Source organism: Gavia stellata, chromosome 13, assembly GCF_030936135.1.
Source record: "Gavia stellata isolate bGavSte3 chromosome 13, bGavSte3.hap2, whole genome shotgun sequence".
NCBI classification, from domain to species: domain Eukaryota; kingdom Metazoa; phylum Chordata; class Aves; order Gaviiformes; family Gaviidae; genus Gavia; species Gavia stellata.
The window spans coordinates 4989491-5003124 of NC_082606.1; the positions used below are offsets into that span (position 1 = coordinate 4989491).

General features: G+C 39.6%; 1 protein-coding gene across 2 annotated transcripts in view; it reads left to right on the forward strand.

The window, feature by feature from the left end:
* DAPK2 (death associated protein kinase 2) overlaps positions 1 to 13634 on the forward strand; it is a 44779-nt gene that overhangs the window by 9998 nt on the left and 21147 nt on the right. The window contains exon 1 of one of the 2 annotated variants that reach the window (XM_059823702.1): positions 2264 to 2364. The exons of the other annotated variant lie outside the window; for it this stretch is intronic. Within the exon in view, the coding sequence (XP_059679685.1) occupies positions 2327 to 2364 (38 nt within the window). The 5' untranslated portion in view covers positions 2264 to 2326. Of the gene's footprint in view, positions 1 to 2263; positions 2365 to 13634 lie in introns of those variants that run through there. 2 annotated transcript variants of the gene reach the window in all.

Below are 13634 nucleotides of genomic sequence, written 5' to 3' on the forward strand. Positions count from 1 at the left end.
AATTCAGTATGTTTGCAACAAGCTGTTAGTTGCTGACAGGTACAGGCAGGTAAAAGGATTAATTTATTATCATTCTGGCAATAGAAGTTACTTACAAAACAAAGGTTTTCAAACAACGTCTGTGAAGAGTCCTGTTAGCGTCCTTCTAACTGAGTTGGTGATTTCTTGAGAAGAAAAGTAGTCATTAATGCAGGCCTAATGCTTGTTCTAGCTCATATTAATTCAGAAGTTAAATAACAGGATCTCACCGACAGAGCCAGGACCTGTTTATCTGAAATCTTTGCACAGCGCTTAGGAAAGGAGGCTGCTATTGTATACTGCAATTGTTCCTTTGCAAGGCTTAGATGTATCTGGTCTGGTGATGAAATTAGACCCTTCCTGTCACTGTGCAGCATTGAAGGTAGCTGCAGCAAAGGCTCTTCAGATCCAGATGTATAAAGCCTTGCAAACAGCGCATTTGTGGGCTCCTCAACCAGATCATTCTCTGAACCAGTGCTGAGCTAGAAGCAACTCAAAGGATGCTGGAAATGCAGTTGTTTCCCGTGCCAAGGCAATGGTGTGAGAGAAAACCCTTTGCAGAAAGGGGGAGTAGGTTTTCCATAGCTGCAGCTGTGTGCTGTAACTATCTGCCTAGCTCCAAAGTTGCCTCAGTCTTTCAAATATTAATCTTAGGTTTACACCTCTGTTGCTCAACTGCTCCAAAGGGTACATGCAGGGGACAAGTCAGGCATGTGGCGTTAGGGAAAAGAAGTTGCTGATGGGCTGGTTCGTTCTAGCAGCTATGCTTGGGAAGCTTAGCCGAATGCTATGCTGAATAAGTGCAATATATTATTATCATATATGTATATTTAAAGTTACTTCCTGCAAGATAATAATCAGTCAGTTTGTAAGTGTGAAGTCTGTGGCGACTGAGGTTCTCTAGCAATAGCTGAAAGGGAGCCTAAAGAGAGGAGGAGCCTCTAGAGTGAATTTAGCAAATTTCAACATTTTAAAATATAAAAAGAACCCTTTTGAGACCTGTAATACAGCTTATTGCTAGAATATTGAAATATTGGTTTTTTTCTTTTTCAAAATTTATGACAAGAGAAGGGGAGAGTTTAGAAAACTTAACTGAAGATGAATACATTATAGGGATATTTATTTAAAAAGTCCTCAGTTATACTAGTTAGTGTGGGAGTCTAGAAGAGCTAGAAGGCAATGCGGTATAAACTAATCAGTGCCTGCAAAGGTATTAGAAGATTCTCTTCTCTTTCCCCTTCCCCCAAGGGCAGTAGATTGTGTGATTTGGGAGTACTTTATACAGTCCTCCCAGGCATTTAATGCTATCACTTTTTGAAGGCATCAGACTTTCTGGCAGATTCAGTTTCTTTCTGTGTCTGAGATGTTGATCAAAAATGGATACTTCAAAAAATTATTTTCCATAGAATGTTTTCAAAATTTATTCCTCCTCAAACATGAGTTTATGTTGCTAAATGTCACTTTTATTCAAGTAACGGCAAACTACATCCTTTACCGTTGATTTTAATAAACTTTGTAAGAAACCTATTAACAGTTTTGCTTGTTTTGAGGAGGATCCTGGCATAAGCCATTTGCAGGAATGTTTGTAGCAGATCACTCTAACGGCATGCCAAAGCAATGGAAATGCTTCTTGAAAAATGTGAGGAAGTGAAGGCTAACTTGACTTCTTGGGAATATGCAGCAGGTCAAATAACCACTGGTTCTTGTGGCAAGGGAGGTGGCAGCGAGAGACAACCAAGAATGGAAGCTCTTAAGTTGAGGCCAGAGCAGGCCAAGAGAAGGAAGATCTGGCCTGCTGAGCTAGTGGTATAGCTCCCAGGAAAGCTGCAGCAATAAAGCTCACTGGAGAGCCTTTTAACAAAATGTCTCAGGACTTGTGATTTGGATGGGTAGTTCTGTGTAGCTGGACAAAAGGAGTTCTTGTACAAACCTGCAGGAGCCTTTTCCAGTTGTACTAGCAAACAGTGATGGTGGTGGTAGGTGCACAGAGAGTGCTAGAATTTTAGAGACATGCTGTGTAATTCATAAAAGGTTGTACCATGGAGTCATTAATCTATTAGCCAGATGTGTTGCCAGCCAGGCTGTAGAGAGCTGTTGATATTTGTGCCTTCTGGGCAGTGTCGCTGTCACATGTCAAGTCTGGGCTGAGGGTAGGAAGTGTCGCGGATCTTGTCCGGAAGTGTTTCATGACAGTGCCCATTGAGAAAGTGTGTTCCTGCACGGTAGTGCGAGAATGGCACTGCAGTGTCCTGAGACAGCGTCCTGCTCACTGCAGCTCAGCCCTCTGCAACGTGCAAGGACTCAGATCATGCTTAACAGACACAAACCTTGGAGTGATGTTTCTGGGTAAGGAAGTCTCCCCCTTTCCGTCACTGTTGTCCTTTCGCTGTAGGGAAGGGGCTCTGCCTTCCTCCACAGTGTGTGCCAGCCTTACCACCTGCCACTCCAGTTTCTTGCCTGTCTCAGTGACTGGGAGCCATGCTCATCTCTAGCATCAGCTTTCTTCAGCTTTTGTCTGGCTTTGCTATGTTTTCTGCAGAGGTAGGAGATCTTGTATGGATACAAGGTGAATAGTCTGATGAACTGATCTTCATAGGAAATCAAAGCTTAAGTCTTTGCGTATGCATGAGAAACAGGAAAAGCATTTTGCTCACTTGCTAGTTTGAAACCCTCTCTGTTGGGAAAGACAGTTTGTTGCTGATACAGCGTGGTGGCCTCTGAGGAAGGCAGCTGGGCATGTCTTTAAAATTGTAAGAGCTTTTCTTCTGACAAGAAAAACAAACAGGGCTTGCTGAAGTTGTGGAAACTAGAGTACTAAAATGGGTGTTTTCTGTGGGGTCCTATGCCTAAAGAGTTCCTAGAAGCCCAAGTTAATGCCAGGTTAATGCAAAAGGTGAGCTAAATATGAGTGGATCAGGCTTAGACTGTGGAAATTAATTTTACAGCAAGGCTGTGATATTTTTTCTGCATGTTAGAATGGTCTGTATTTCACTCTGAGGAATTTTCTGTTGTATGTGCTTAAATATCACTACCTAGTTATTTCCTCATGTTTCTTGGGGTTTTTTTAATAGCGGTTTCATGATTAAAGCCAAGCTAGATCTTTCATCAATGGCCTATCATGCCTCCTGTAGTCCCCCCTCTCCAGCTACAAGTTCCTGCCTCCTCCCTGCCTTGTGTGTGGAGGATCCAGCTCTGCTCACTGAGACAGGTGAAACCTTTCTTTCTGGGTGAAGCTTAAAAGGACAGGAAATGCAACATTTTACCAGTGGTAATGGGACCTTGGGGCCTGGCACATAATTGCTGTTCTGACAGTGTAACTAGTAAATATTTATTTACGTAATGAAAACAAAAAACAGAGATAACTGAGGTATTTTTTGTAGGGTAGGAACTTGGAAATCTATGACAAAGTCATGTCATCCAGCTAGGTGGACTCCCTGGTAAACATCAGGGTGTGACTGCAGCTAGGAAATTTACCCTTAACACACACTGCACAGTATCTTCATACCAGGAACGTTTTTTCTATCTGTAGGAATTGTTCAGTATTGGGCTTTCTCAGACATGAACCTTAACTCTAGCCTTAGATTAATTTATACTTTGAATTAGTTCTTTAAATTTGGAAGGATAACCTTGGATTATTTTTTCCTACAACGCACACAAAGCAAGTCTTTGATTTTCATGCAAAATGTAAGTTTAATTATTGAGCACTAACCAGCACCTCTATCACTATTTCTTCTTACAAAATCTTCTATGTCATGTGTTTATTGAATCTTGTGTTGAAACAGTTTTGGGATCTGGTGCTTGGTCGTCATCACTATGATTGTAATCGGCTGTCTGATACAGTCACCATTTTTGGCTTTTTTTTTATTCCTTCTAGCAGAGTGAGTGATCTTAGCTTGTTCCTTTTTAAACAGATTTCCCTGCTAGTTTTCAGTGTTCTGTCAACTGTTTCCAAAATCTTTGAGTGCAGAGAAAATAGTGGGAGGAGTTGTTGGTTTTTGGTTGTTTTTTTTTCTAATGAAGAAGCTGCTTTACCTACAGTAATTGAGAAGAACTGGCCTTGGTTATTTAGAACTGGCCTTAGCCTTACTTAGTAACAGTCATGCATTTTTTTCAAGTGAATTCCTTATTACCAGCATCCATCTCGATGATATAATTGATCTCAGTGTATCTCCTCAGTTTGTGTCTGGCTTTGAAAGTATAATTAGAGCTGAGCGACCCCAAGTTCTGGGAAGCGCTCAGAAAGCTCAAATTCAGTAGTGTCTTTTAACCTCTGAATAGTAAGCCTAACCTCAGCTTTGCTTTGCCATTTCTGTAAAAATAAAACTATTTTTTCCACTTTGCATTGCAGTAGAAAGCAGATGGAAATTTGCATAGCTGAGAAAATAGACTTTGTATGGTATTCATTCCATGCTTTTGAAATGAAAAATGTTACTTATGAGTAAAATTACATGTAAAATAAACATAGTGCAGCTCATCACTGGACTAACAATGATAAAGCATTGGACAAGTTATTAGCATCTTATGCAGAAGAGGGTTTGCAGATACTTGTCTGATGGTGAAGCTTAATTTAGCTCAGGTGACATCTGTTAATCATTGTTAAAACTCTACATCAGCGGTTTTGAACCAGAGTGAAAACCTGTTGTAATAGGTGAGCATGACGCGCAGTGATGCTTTGGTGAGGAGAGACATATAAAATCACTCAAATAACTAGACTTGTTCTATCTAGTGCCAGCATGTTTGGGTTGGAGTCACTGGCCTGCTTTGGGCAGCCCATAATGTAGATTCAGTCACACCATAAGTGGGTGACTGTGTATCCTAAAGCCAGGACTTGCAATCTTTACTTACTACAGAACCTACAGCTTTTGTGAGAGAGTAGTTAACCTCAAGATCCGAGTTTTGTGGATCTATAATCCTCACAAAGAGAGAATTTCCATTGATCTGTCTGTTTCCTATTTTGGAAGAGTGGATGGAACAAATAATGTAACTTCTGTGCTGTCCTGCTGCTGGAGAAGATGATTACTTCGGTATAGTAAAGATTAAATAAGATGAGGAGATAACTTCTACATCTTATTTTGGCAGACCAGAAGAATCCACAAAGAGTGGTGAAAGGGGAGTTTCAGCAACTCTTTGTGGTTTTGGCCTTGCAGATAATTTCCTAAAATCTTGATTAAAATGCCAGCATGATTTCCATCTGTTTCATACATGCGGAAGGAGAAAAATAATTTAACCATTTAACCGTAATACTGCTACTCTCTTACAATTTATCTGGTCCCAGGTATATTACATTCAGTCCATATCTAGCTGGATTTGGACCTTTAAACACAAAGGTACAGCCTGCTAACCTTCTGCATGCATATTACGTATGCACTGGTGTTGCTCCACATAGCAGAAGGAACAGCTTATCACATCAGCTATTCCTGCTGAGCATGAGTCAGCTTTGACCTTCCCTAGGTCTCTGGACTCTGTTCATTACCACTCCAAGAGCTGATACTCAATCTGAAAGCTAAGTGTGATAAGTGGGGAAAAATTCTTATCATGTGCATTTTATTCTTGAGCTTCAGATTACACAGAATGCTTGCCAGGCTATCAGGAACTTGCCAGCATTGCTGGGCTCATGCTATATCACTGCAGACTCTGCTCCTCCAACCTCAGGAGCTGATAAGGGCCACATTGCTTGTCGCTGCGTGATTGGGAAGTTTCCAAAAACATTTAACAGCTTCAGGAGATGCTGGTGATGATTCAGTAGGTGGCACGGTTTCTTGTGACTCAGGGCTAATGACCCAAAATTATGTTTAAGGCATTAATTAGCTGTAATGCAGATAACATGTTACTTGATTGATAGCCTGTAATAATTCATAGCATTGTTCAGAAACACTAGATTTTAATAAATCCTGCTTTGAATTTCAAATGGTTTATTTGCTCTCTACTTACTTCAGTAAACTAGATCCTTCTGTTTGAGTCTATATTCCTCTAGTGTTCTGGCTCTCCTCTGGCAGTGGACACAGAGATCGTCTTTGGGCCAGGATGGATTGGTTACCTTTGCATGAGCTGTAAAGAGATGTGGGTGAAAGGTGCCAGACAGTGACATCATCGGACACAGCATATGTCCAAAGGCACTTCCCTGTCATGAATATTTAAACTTACCCTGTAAAGTCACTGTATTCTAGAGTACTGTACAATCAGTTAGTAAAAACATGAGTTGTGAGGGAAAATGCCAGTGTGTTTAGAAGTGGCAGCTGATTTTTTTTTTTTTTCTCTTTCTATATAAAATAATGCATCTCATTAGGTTTAAAAATTAGCATATTGTTGGAGTAGTGGTATTGTGATACTTCTCTCTATAACAATTAACTGGTTTGGTTAGAAGTCACCCTGACACTGCCCAGGTACTTAGTGAGCCTGAAATGAAGTCATGTTAGTTGTTTCTCATGTCATAAAAAGTTTCTTCCAGTCTGTATCACAGGGCTGTGGTAGGTTAGTGATATTTCTATGATAATCTCATGTGGAAGGTTCGAAAGAGAGCCACGGTATATTGTGAGTTGGATTTACTTCTGTATCTTTAACACACATGAAGAATTTATCTACTTTTTAGTAGCCAAGCAAGATTACTCTTAAACGCTCTATGAAGAAAAGTTTTGGATCATTCTGTCATAATCTGGCATCTGCCACAGTTTAGGTTCTGTGTAGTTGCTTTAGGAAGGAGAGGGGGAAAAAAAAAAACCAAACCCCAAACAAACCAAAACTCACTTTTTATTTGCAGCTGAAACAGGAAGTACAGTGACATTTGTGACAATTTTCTTTTTAAAGCTCTCTATGAAGTTATAAGAGGTGTCAACAGAGTATTTAACAAATTAAGGTTTGGGGCTTTTTAGCTTCATTCCATAAAGTCTTACAGAAACAGGAAGATACTTTCCCCTTCAGTGACCTTGCATGCTGGGATTTCTGTTTTGTTGTTTCAGCTATCATACTCTAGTTTCTTTGTAAATAGTGTGCTGTTGGACATACTATTTATTGACTGCTTAGATAAATTTTTGCTGTACCAAATCCTAGTTTAGTCTACAAAAAAAGTCTCTAAAGAAAAAACATACTACAAATTATTGCTATAGTCCATTTACAGAAGGCTTCCAGTTCTTTATGCCTGTGACCACAGACTTCCTACAAAAAATTTCCAGGAAAGTGCTTTTATGTGTATATTTTGTGAACCTTGTATGGCTTTTGGTTGAGCTGTGTTTCATAAATGAGCTGAGAGCATACAAATGGATTGTAGAAGAAATTACCATCAGAATCCTGTCCTCTCTGCTGGGAAGAGCATGCCAGTGCGATTACAACTGGCAGAAGTCATCTCTTAAGTGTAAGGAAAGAGGGAGAAGAGTATTTAGATTGATAAAATTACTTGCAGTAGAGCGATTGCTCTAATCACTTAAATTTGAGAGGAAAACAGCTTTTTCAGGCTTGAGTTTTTTTAAGAAAGGCATTCAGTAAGAATTCTCAAGGGCTTTGCTTTGAAATTTAACAAAAATGCAGCCATGAAAGGATAAAATTATTAGGGTAGTTTTTCCAAGAAAAAGCAATAGGAGTTAAAAAGATGGAGAAGTAGTAAGATGCAGACTTTCGAAGGTTGAGATTGCCAGTTAAAACTAATCTGAATTTAATAGTGGCAAAAAGGCATGATGAACAAAACTATTAACATAAAAACAATTGTAACTGAGAATAAATGACCCTTCTTTGCCAAAACTAAATAAACTATCGTGTCTGAGCTCTGAAGGCAGCCTCTTGAATCTAGAGAAGTCCTGCATTCGGGTTAGCTAGACACTGTTATCTGTGTTTATGTGTATTAACTTTAAAATGTACACATGATGATTTCATAATATATTGTTTGGATTTGTACTCACCTCTAACTGTAGATTGTGCAAAATCAAAGCCAAGGATGCTGTAAGCTCATTCACTGGAGAAAGGACAATGTGATGCTAACAGAAGGTGAAGCTGACTTGGCTTATGTCATAGACTGTAAAGTAACCGATTGCTGTCAGTAAACATAAATAAAATTATTTTCAGGGTTAAAGATATCGTATTGACTCAGAGCTCAGAGAATATATGACACTGGATAGGGTGTCTTTTTTTTTTTTTTTTCTGTCAAGGGACCAAACATAATTTATCATCCAATTAGAGAAAGACAGCAAAGGACTGGCAAACTTTGCAAAGTCTAGTAAACCTAAAATTAGATCTCTAAGCTGTGTTTTGGCTTCCTAAGCACAGGCATCCACATATGTGAATTAGGTCATTTGTTTTTGTTTGGTGTAGGGTTTGTAATAGCAAATAAACCCTTTTAGGCTTGCATTCCCACATCTGAATGTCTTAAATGTGAAGAAAAAAGGACAAATATAAAATTCATGTTTTTATTCAAACTGTGAACACCTTATATTATGAAAACTAATTTTTTCAGTTTTCCTGTAAGCTCCTTTCTGTAGTAGGCTGTTGTTTTTATGATATGGTGCCTTGGGTATGTTGTTGTGCTCCAAATCTTGCTTTTAGATACATAGAGCGTGTTTTGGGTAGTGGGGAAGGATGCTGTGAGACTGAAATATTTGCCCTACTCTTCTGCAGAAGATCATCTTAAATCAGAATCATGTGTTCATAATTTGATGTAAACATGAGTCAGAACCATCTAGTTCTATCCCATGGATACGACTGCTGTTTTCAAGGTATTACTGCAAGGTAGATGGATGAAGTGACGTGCCTGAGACAGCCCCACTTTCTAACCAAGCTGAGCTCAGCACTTAGGTGTTTCTGGTTTCCCTCAGTCTGTGGAGAGGAGGCAGGTTAAACAGGATCACTCAAAAAAGTTGAAGTTCGCCAATGTGTCTTTTACCTTCCCAGTAACTAACCTAATTCTGAATTGCAAGCAGGCTTGAGTTTTGTTGTCTTCCTACGTTGTATGGCTTTGAGACTTCTGGTGTGAGAAGTTTCCTTCAAGGCCCTTACATCTGGAATGTAATTATACTGTTAAAACCAGCTGGCTGGCATACCAACCATAGTTTCTTTAACTCGGCTTCAATCTTGAGAGAAGTGCACATCTGAGCAAGAACTGAAGTAGGTTAGGAAGAGCTTGGTGTGTAACCTTGTTAGAACATAGTAAGCAACAACAAAACATGTGAGGGAGGAGAAGATCAAGGGGAATGGAAGGTCATTCATCCACTTCCCTTAAAAGCATTTGCTTGTGTCCATTCTAGTTTAATGAACTTTTCTGTCTGGTGCAGCAATACCAAATGTGTTGATGTCAGTATTACCATGTTCATGCTGCTGTAGCTTGGTGTACTTTAGATTGCTGTTTTCTGTTCCTCTCAAATGAAAAGAGGAAACTTTCACCTTTTTTTGAATTTTCACCTCCCGACAACTGCTGTAGGGCAAAACTAACATCAGAAAAGAATAATAGATATTTATGGCACCATTCAAGTAAACAAACTGTGTGGAAAAAGCACTGCTGTGTTTTGCTCTGTGCAATAGGCCATGATTGCACCCTTCCAACAGCCTGGCCCTATACTGCTGGTACTGCTGTGCTGAGTGCCTTCTCATTGCAAGCTATAGCCTCAAGCAAACACCTCCCAAACTGCAAACAAAAGTGATCCCAATTAAACGCTGAGATCCCCAACTGAGTTTGCAGGTGCGCCGTGAAAAGAAAGGTTAAACTATCTTGCACTCACGGTAGTCTGCATGTGAATCTAGGCAGTTAAAAGACTGGTTGAGACGCTGTTAGGTTTTATTTTAGTTTCCTGTCTGGTCATGTATTCTTGTGCAGGAACATCTAGTGAATGAAAATACGAATTATTATAATTGCAATTCTAATGATGTCTAGAGGCGTGAAATTAATTTGTAGGTCCAGCTGTATGTTTACCCCTTACAATTTTATTTCATTTTTCCAGCAGCATTACCAGCATTTTACAGACTTTGGGAAATTACATACAGAAAGACTAAGGTGTTATTTTCCATCAAGTGTGTAGGAACCTAATTACCGTTAGTCAGTGGAAGGTTGCTGCCTAAAATCCCTTGCAAATCTGTTCCAAAGTAAATTCTCCTGGCTTATCTAGGGAATTGAGTGTCACCTCTTGACTGGCGGAATGCCAGAGCACTGTCCTTTGCCAGGTTCATTTACTTTTCAAAGAACTCCTTGAAAATATATTTCAGTGTAAAGTGTATCTGTCAACATGTTCTAACATATCATCTATTTTATGGGAATTCCAAGTTTTAACAACTACCAAAAAATAATCATAGTAAAAATCCTCTTTTTTAGATTTCTTTAATGAATGATATTAAGATGAGTATCGACAGGACATAAAGAAATAGACTGAACATGCAGAAAGGGAATATATGTTTGGTATTTGGGGAAGAAATGGTTTGTTCTTCTCAAATGACAAACAGAATCAGCTTCCTGACTTCTCCCCACTCTGGCCTCAGAGAGCCTGACTGGAGTCAGGTAACCTGTACTGTCATCTCAATATTTTGTTTACATATTTTCAAGCGTTTCATGGCAGCTACTCAGTGATGTGCTGTTTTTGGAATATCAGAGGAAGATTTGTATAAACCCATACCTATATGAACAGTTGCTTAAAGGCTGTCTTTACTCTAATGCTCTGTAGCAATGTGTTGAGGAATTCAAACTGGCAGGCGGCACTCCTGCCATTCTCTCAAGTCAAATCCTGCCCCAGAGCATTACCCTTCAGAACCAGTATTAAAATAAACTTTGAAAAAAGAGCAAGAAGTTACCCTGTTGTTCTGGATTGTCCAGTTTCTCTCTTCCCCACATCCTCTCCACATCCTCTCTTGAATGGCACAACAATTAAATAAGCTGAACTTGTGCTCCTCTAAAGGATGCTTCTGAAAATAGACTCCAAAACCATCCAGTAATATTGTCTCCGTGTTCTTATTCAGTGACAAATCTAGATGATAGTAGCAATGCAAATAATAGGTTGTCTTCATTGCTAGGATAAATTCCCACATTAATGATGGACAGATTTGATGTTGTGCCTAATTATATTATAACTGACAGGTTGCAGCTGCTATTGTTTATACTCTTGAGCTGTTACCACAATTGAGGACAGCCTATGTTGAATCTGTGACAAGGCTGTTGTACGGCTCTCCAAAAATGTTTCTGAAAGGGAACAAACTTAATTTCTTTAAAAAACCCATAAAAAATTAGGAAGTGTCAGCCTCTGAGCTTATCTTGTGTGTTTTGTTAATACTGCTGTTTATGATCCAAATCATCTTCATTTCAGCGATATACGAGAACCCATGAATTTTGGCCAAGTCATTTGTCTGAAATTTGGACATCTGAGCTATGAAATCTAGTTTCAAGTCTAAGATCAGCCATAGACTCCCCAAGTGAAATTAAGTAAATGGCTTCATTTCTCAGTGCTGTCAACTCGGGTGTCGGAGAGATATACTTTCCTTTCTTCTACATTTTTCCTAGCCCAGATTGAAGGTTTTGGGAAGTTGACGCTGTTTGATTCTTACGTGCTGAACGCAGATGCATTAGGAGGTGCAGAAATGCTGTTGCCTCGGTCCTTGACTTTACAAGCCCTGTAGTTAACAAGAAATCCAAAGTGTGTCTGACTGTGACTGTAAAATACCAGTGAGGCATCCTCTTTTTTTATAACTGTATGGGCCTCCACATGAACTATTCATTGTGTCTGGTAGAAAAGTAGAGCAATATGCTACCCCTTTAATCCTTGTTCAAAGACTTTTCTCCCTGCCTGTCCCTTCTTGAGCCTTTAGCTCTTCTTCTAGCATGTTTCAGTGTATCAGTGCCTGGCAAAGCATTGGGCTACTTGCGTGGAGCTGCTGGTGTGCAGCTTTATGAGAGCAATCTTTACAGTGGTCGGAAAATATTTAGCATTACCCTGTGATGCTTTATAAAGACCCTGGGAATTCAGGAACAAGCATGGGCAAAGCAAATGTGCTCTGCAGCGAGTAGGGAAATGGGTAAGCGTAGGTGATGGACAGTAACATGGGTAATTACACTGTAACTGTCTTAAATGTCCTAGGCTAAGAAATTGTGCATTTTTATTTTGCTCTGTTGCTTGCAACCTCTTCTACTCAGTCACAAACAGTCTCAATAAAAACTGTCTGCAAAAGCCTGTTTTTAAGGGATAAAGGAAATGGCGTAAAGACTGGGACAGGAGCAGGTAGAGTGTGTGTTCGTGGGTACATGTGCAGGGGGGAAATGGTAGATTACAAAGGAATGGGTATTGTGATGAGCAAGTGTCCCATTACTATAAGTATGTAAAAGGAGAAGACAGGAATTCCTACGCTGTGTCATTATTACTTTTGTAAGCTTTTAAGTAAGCAAAAATGTATAAAATAGACAGTATCACTGGACTTTTTAAATGCGCGAGTGACCGTCTTCATTCCCATAATCAGCACTCATAAAATAGTATTTTCTCCCTGAACTTTGCTGGCAAAATGTATGTCCCCAGAGAGAATTCAAGGAAGCAAACACAGCAACATTAGTACCATGTCTCTTTAGAAAGTCTGGACCAAGCAAGATGCATGTCTTGCAAAAAATGAACAAACAAACAAAAGAAATGCACGATGTTTTAGACAAACAGCTCTCAGCACTACAGAACAAACTCTTTTAGCAGAATGTTTAAGGCACGTTTGGGGATTTTGTAGCAGGAATTTCATTCTCTTAAGTTCTCTAGGGTTTGCATGTAATGATAAAATCAGGAGGCAGAAATATGAATGAATTAATGAATTTGACAAATGGCTGCAGTCTCGATTCCGTTTGTGATTCATTATTCCTAAAGGGATAAGTACACTTGTCCCATGCGTTCCTACGTCTCTCCTGAGAAGTGTGTAGGATATGTATGAAAATGAGAAACAAAAAGAAGTACTTCAGGCTGACTGGCATTGTTTGAACCCTTTGAAACGAGAGACTGCCTCTGCCATGCAGTGTTAGCGCTTTTGAGAGCAATCGAGCACCAAGTGACAGCCTTAGTTTTTAATTTCTTTGCCTTTGTAGGTTTAAGACAGACTCCAACCAGACATCTGTGTTAATGAAACACTAAGTACATTATATAATTATAAGGTTCTGAATATAATTGCTGTATATGCTGCATAATTTAAGTTCCAACTGTACTTGCATCTCATTTACTGAGCCAGTGAAGGATATAATAATATGGAAAACAATAACAGCTTAGTGCTTCTATGGTGTAGTCATGGGGGTTTGCACTTAATGAGTTTGTTTGCGATTCTTTAAAGGAGATCCTGGCTGCTAAAATCATAGTAGCTAAAGGTTAAGGTTATCTGCAAGATGAGTCTTTTCCTTGCAAGTCTGGATATAATGCCCTAAGTAAGGAAATACCTGGTACTAAACGTGTGTTCTGGGACTGGAGACTCGCCAGTTCTTGCACAGGGGGATCTCAGACATACAGTGCATTGTGACAGGGGAGAACAGGGCTGCTCTTGGGTGTCGAAAGGAGCTCACTGTCTTGCTTTGTCTGTTTGTAAAGTGGTTGGACATCAGCAGAGACTCATGAGTCTGAGGAGGCAAGGGCTTGGATAAGACAGTTCTTTTGGTAGTAGGATCTTGCATACCTGTTAGGCTTTATACATGCTAGGCAAGG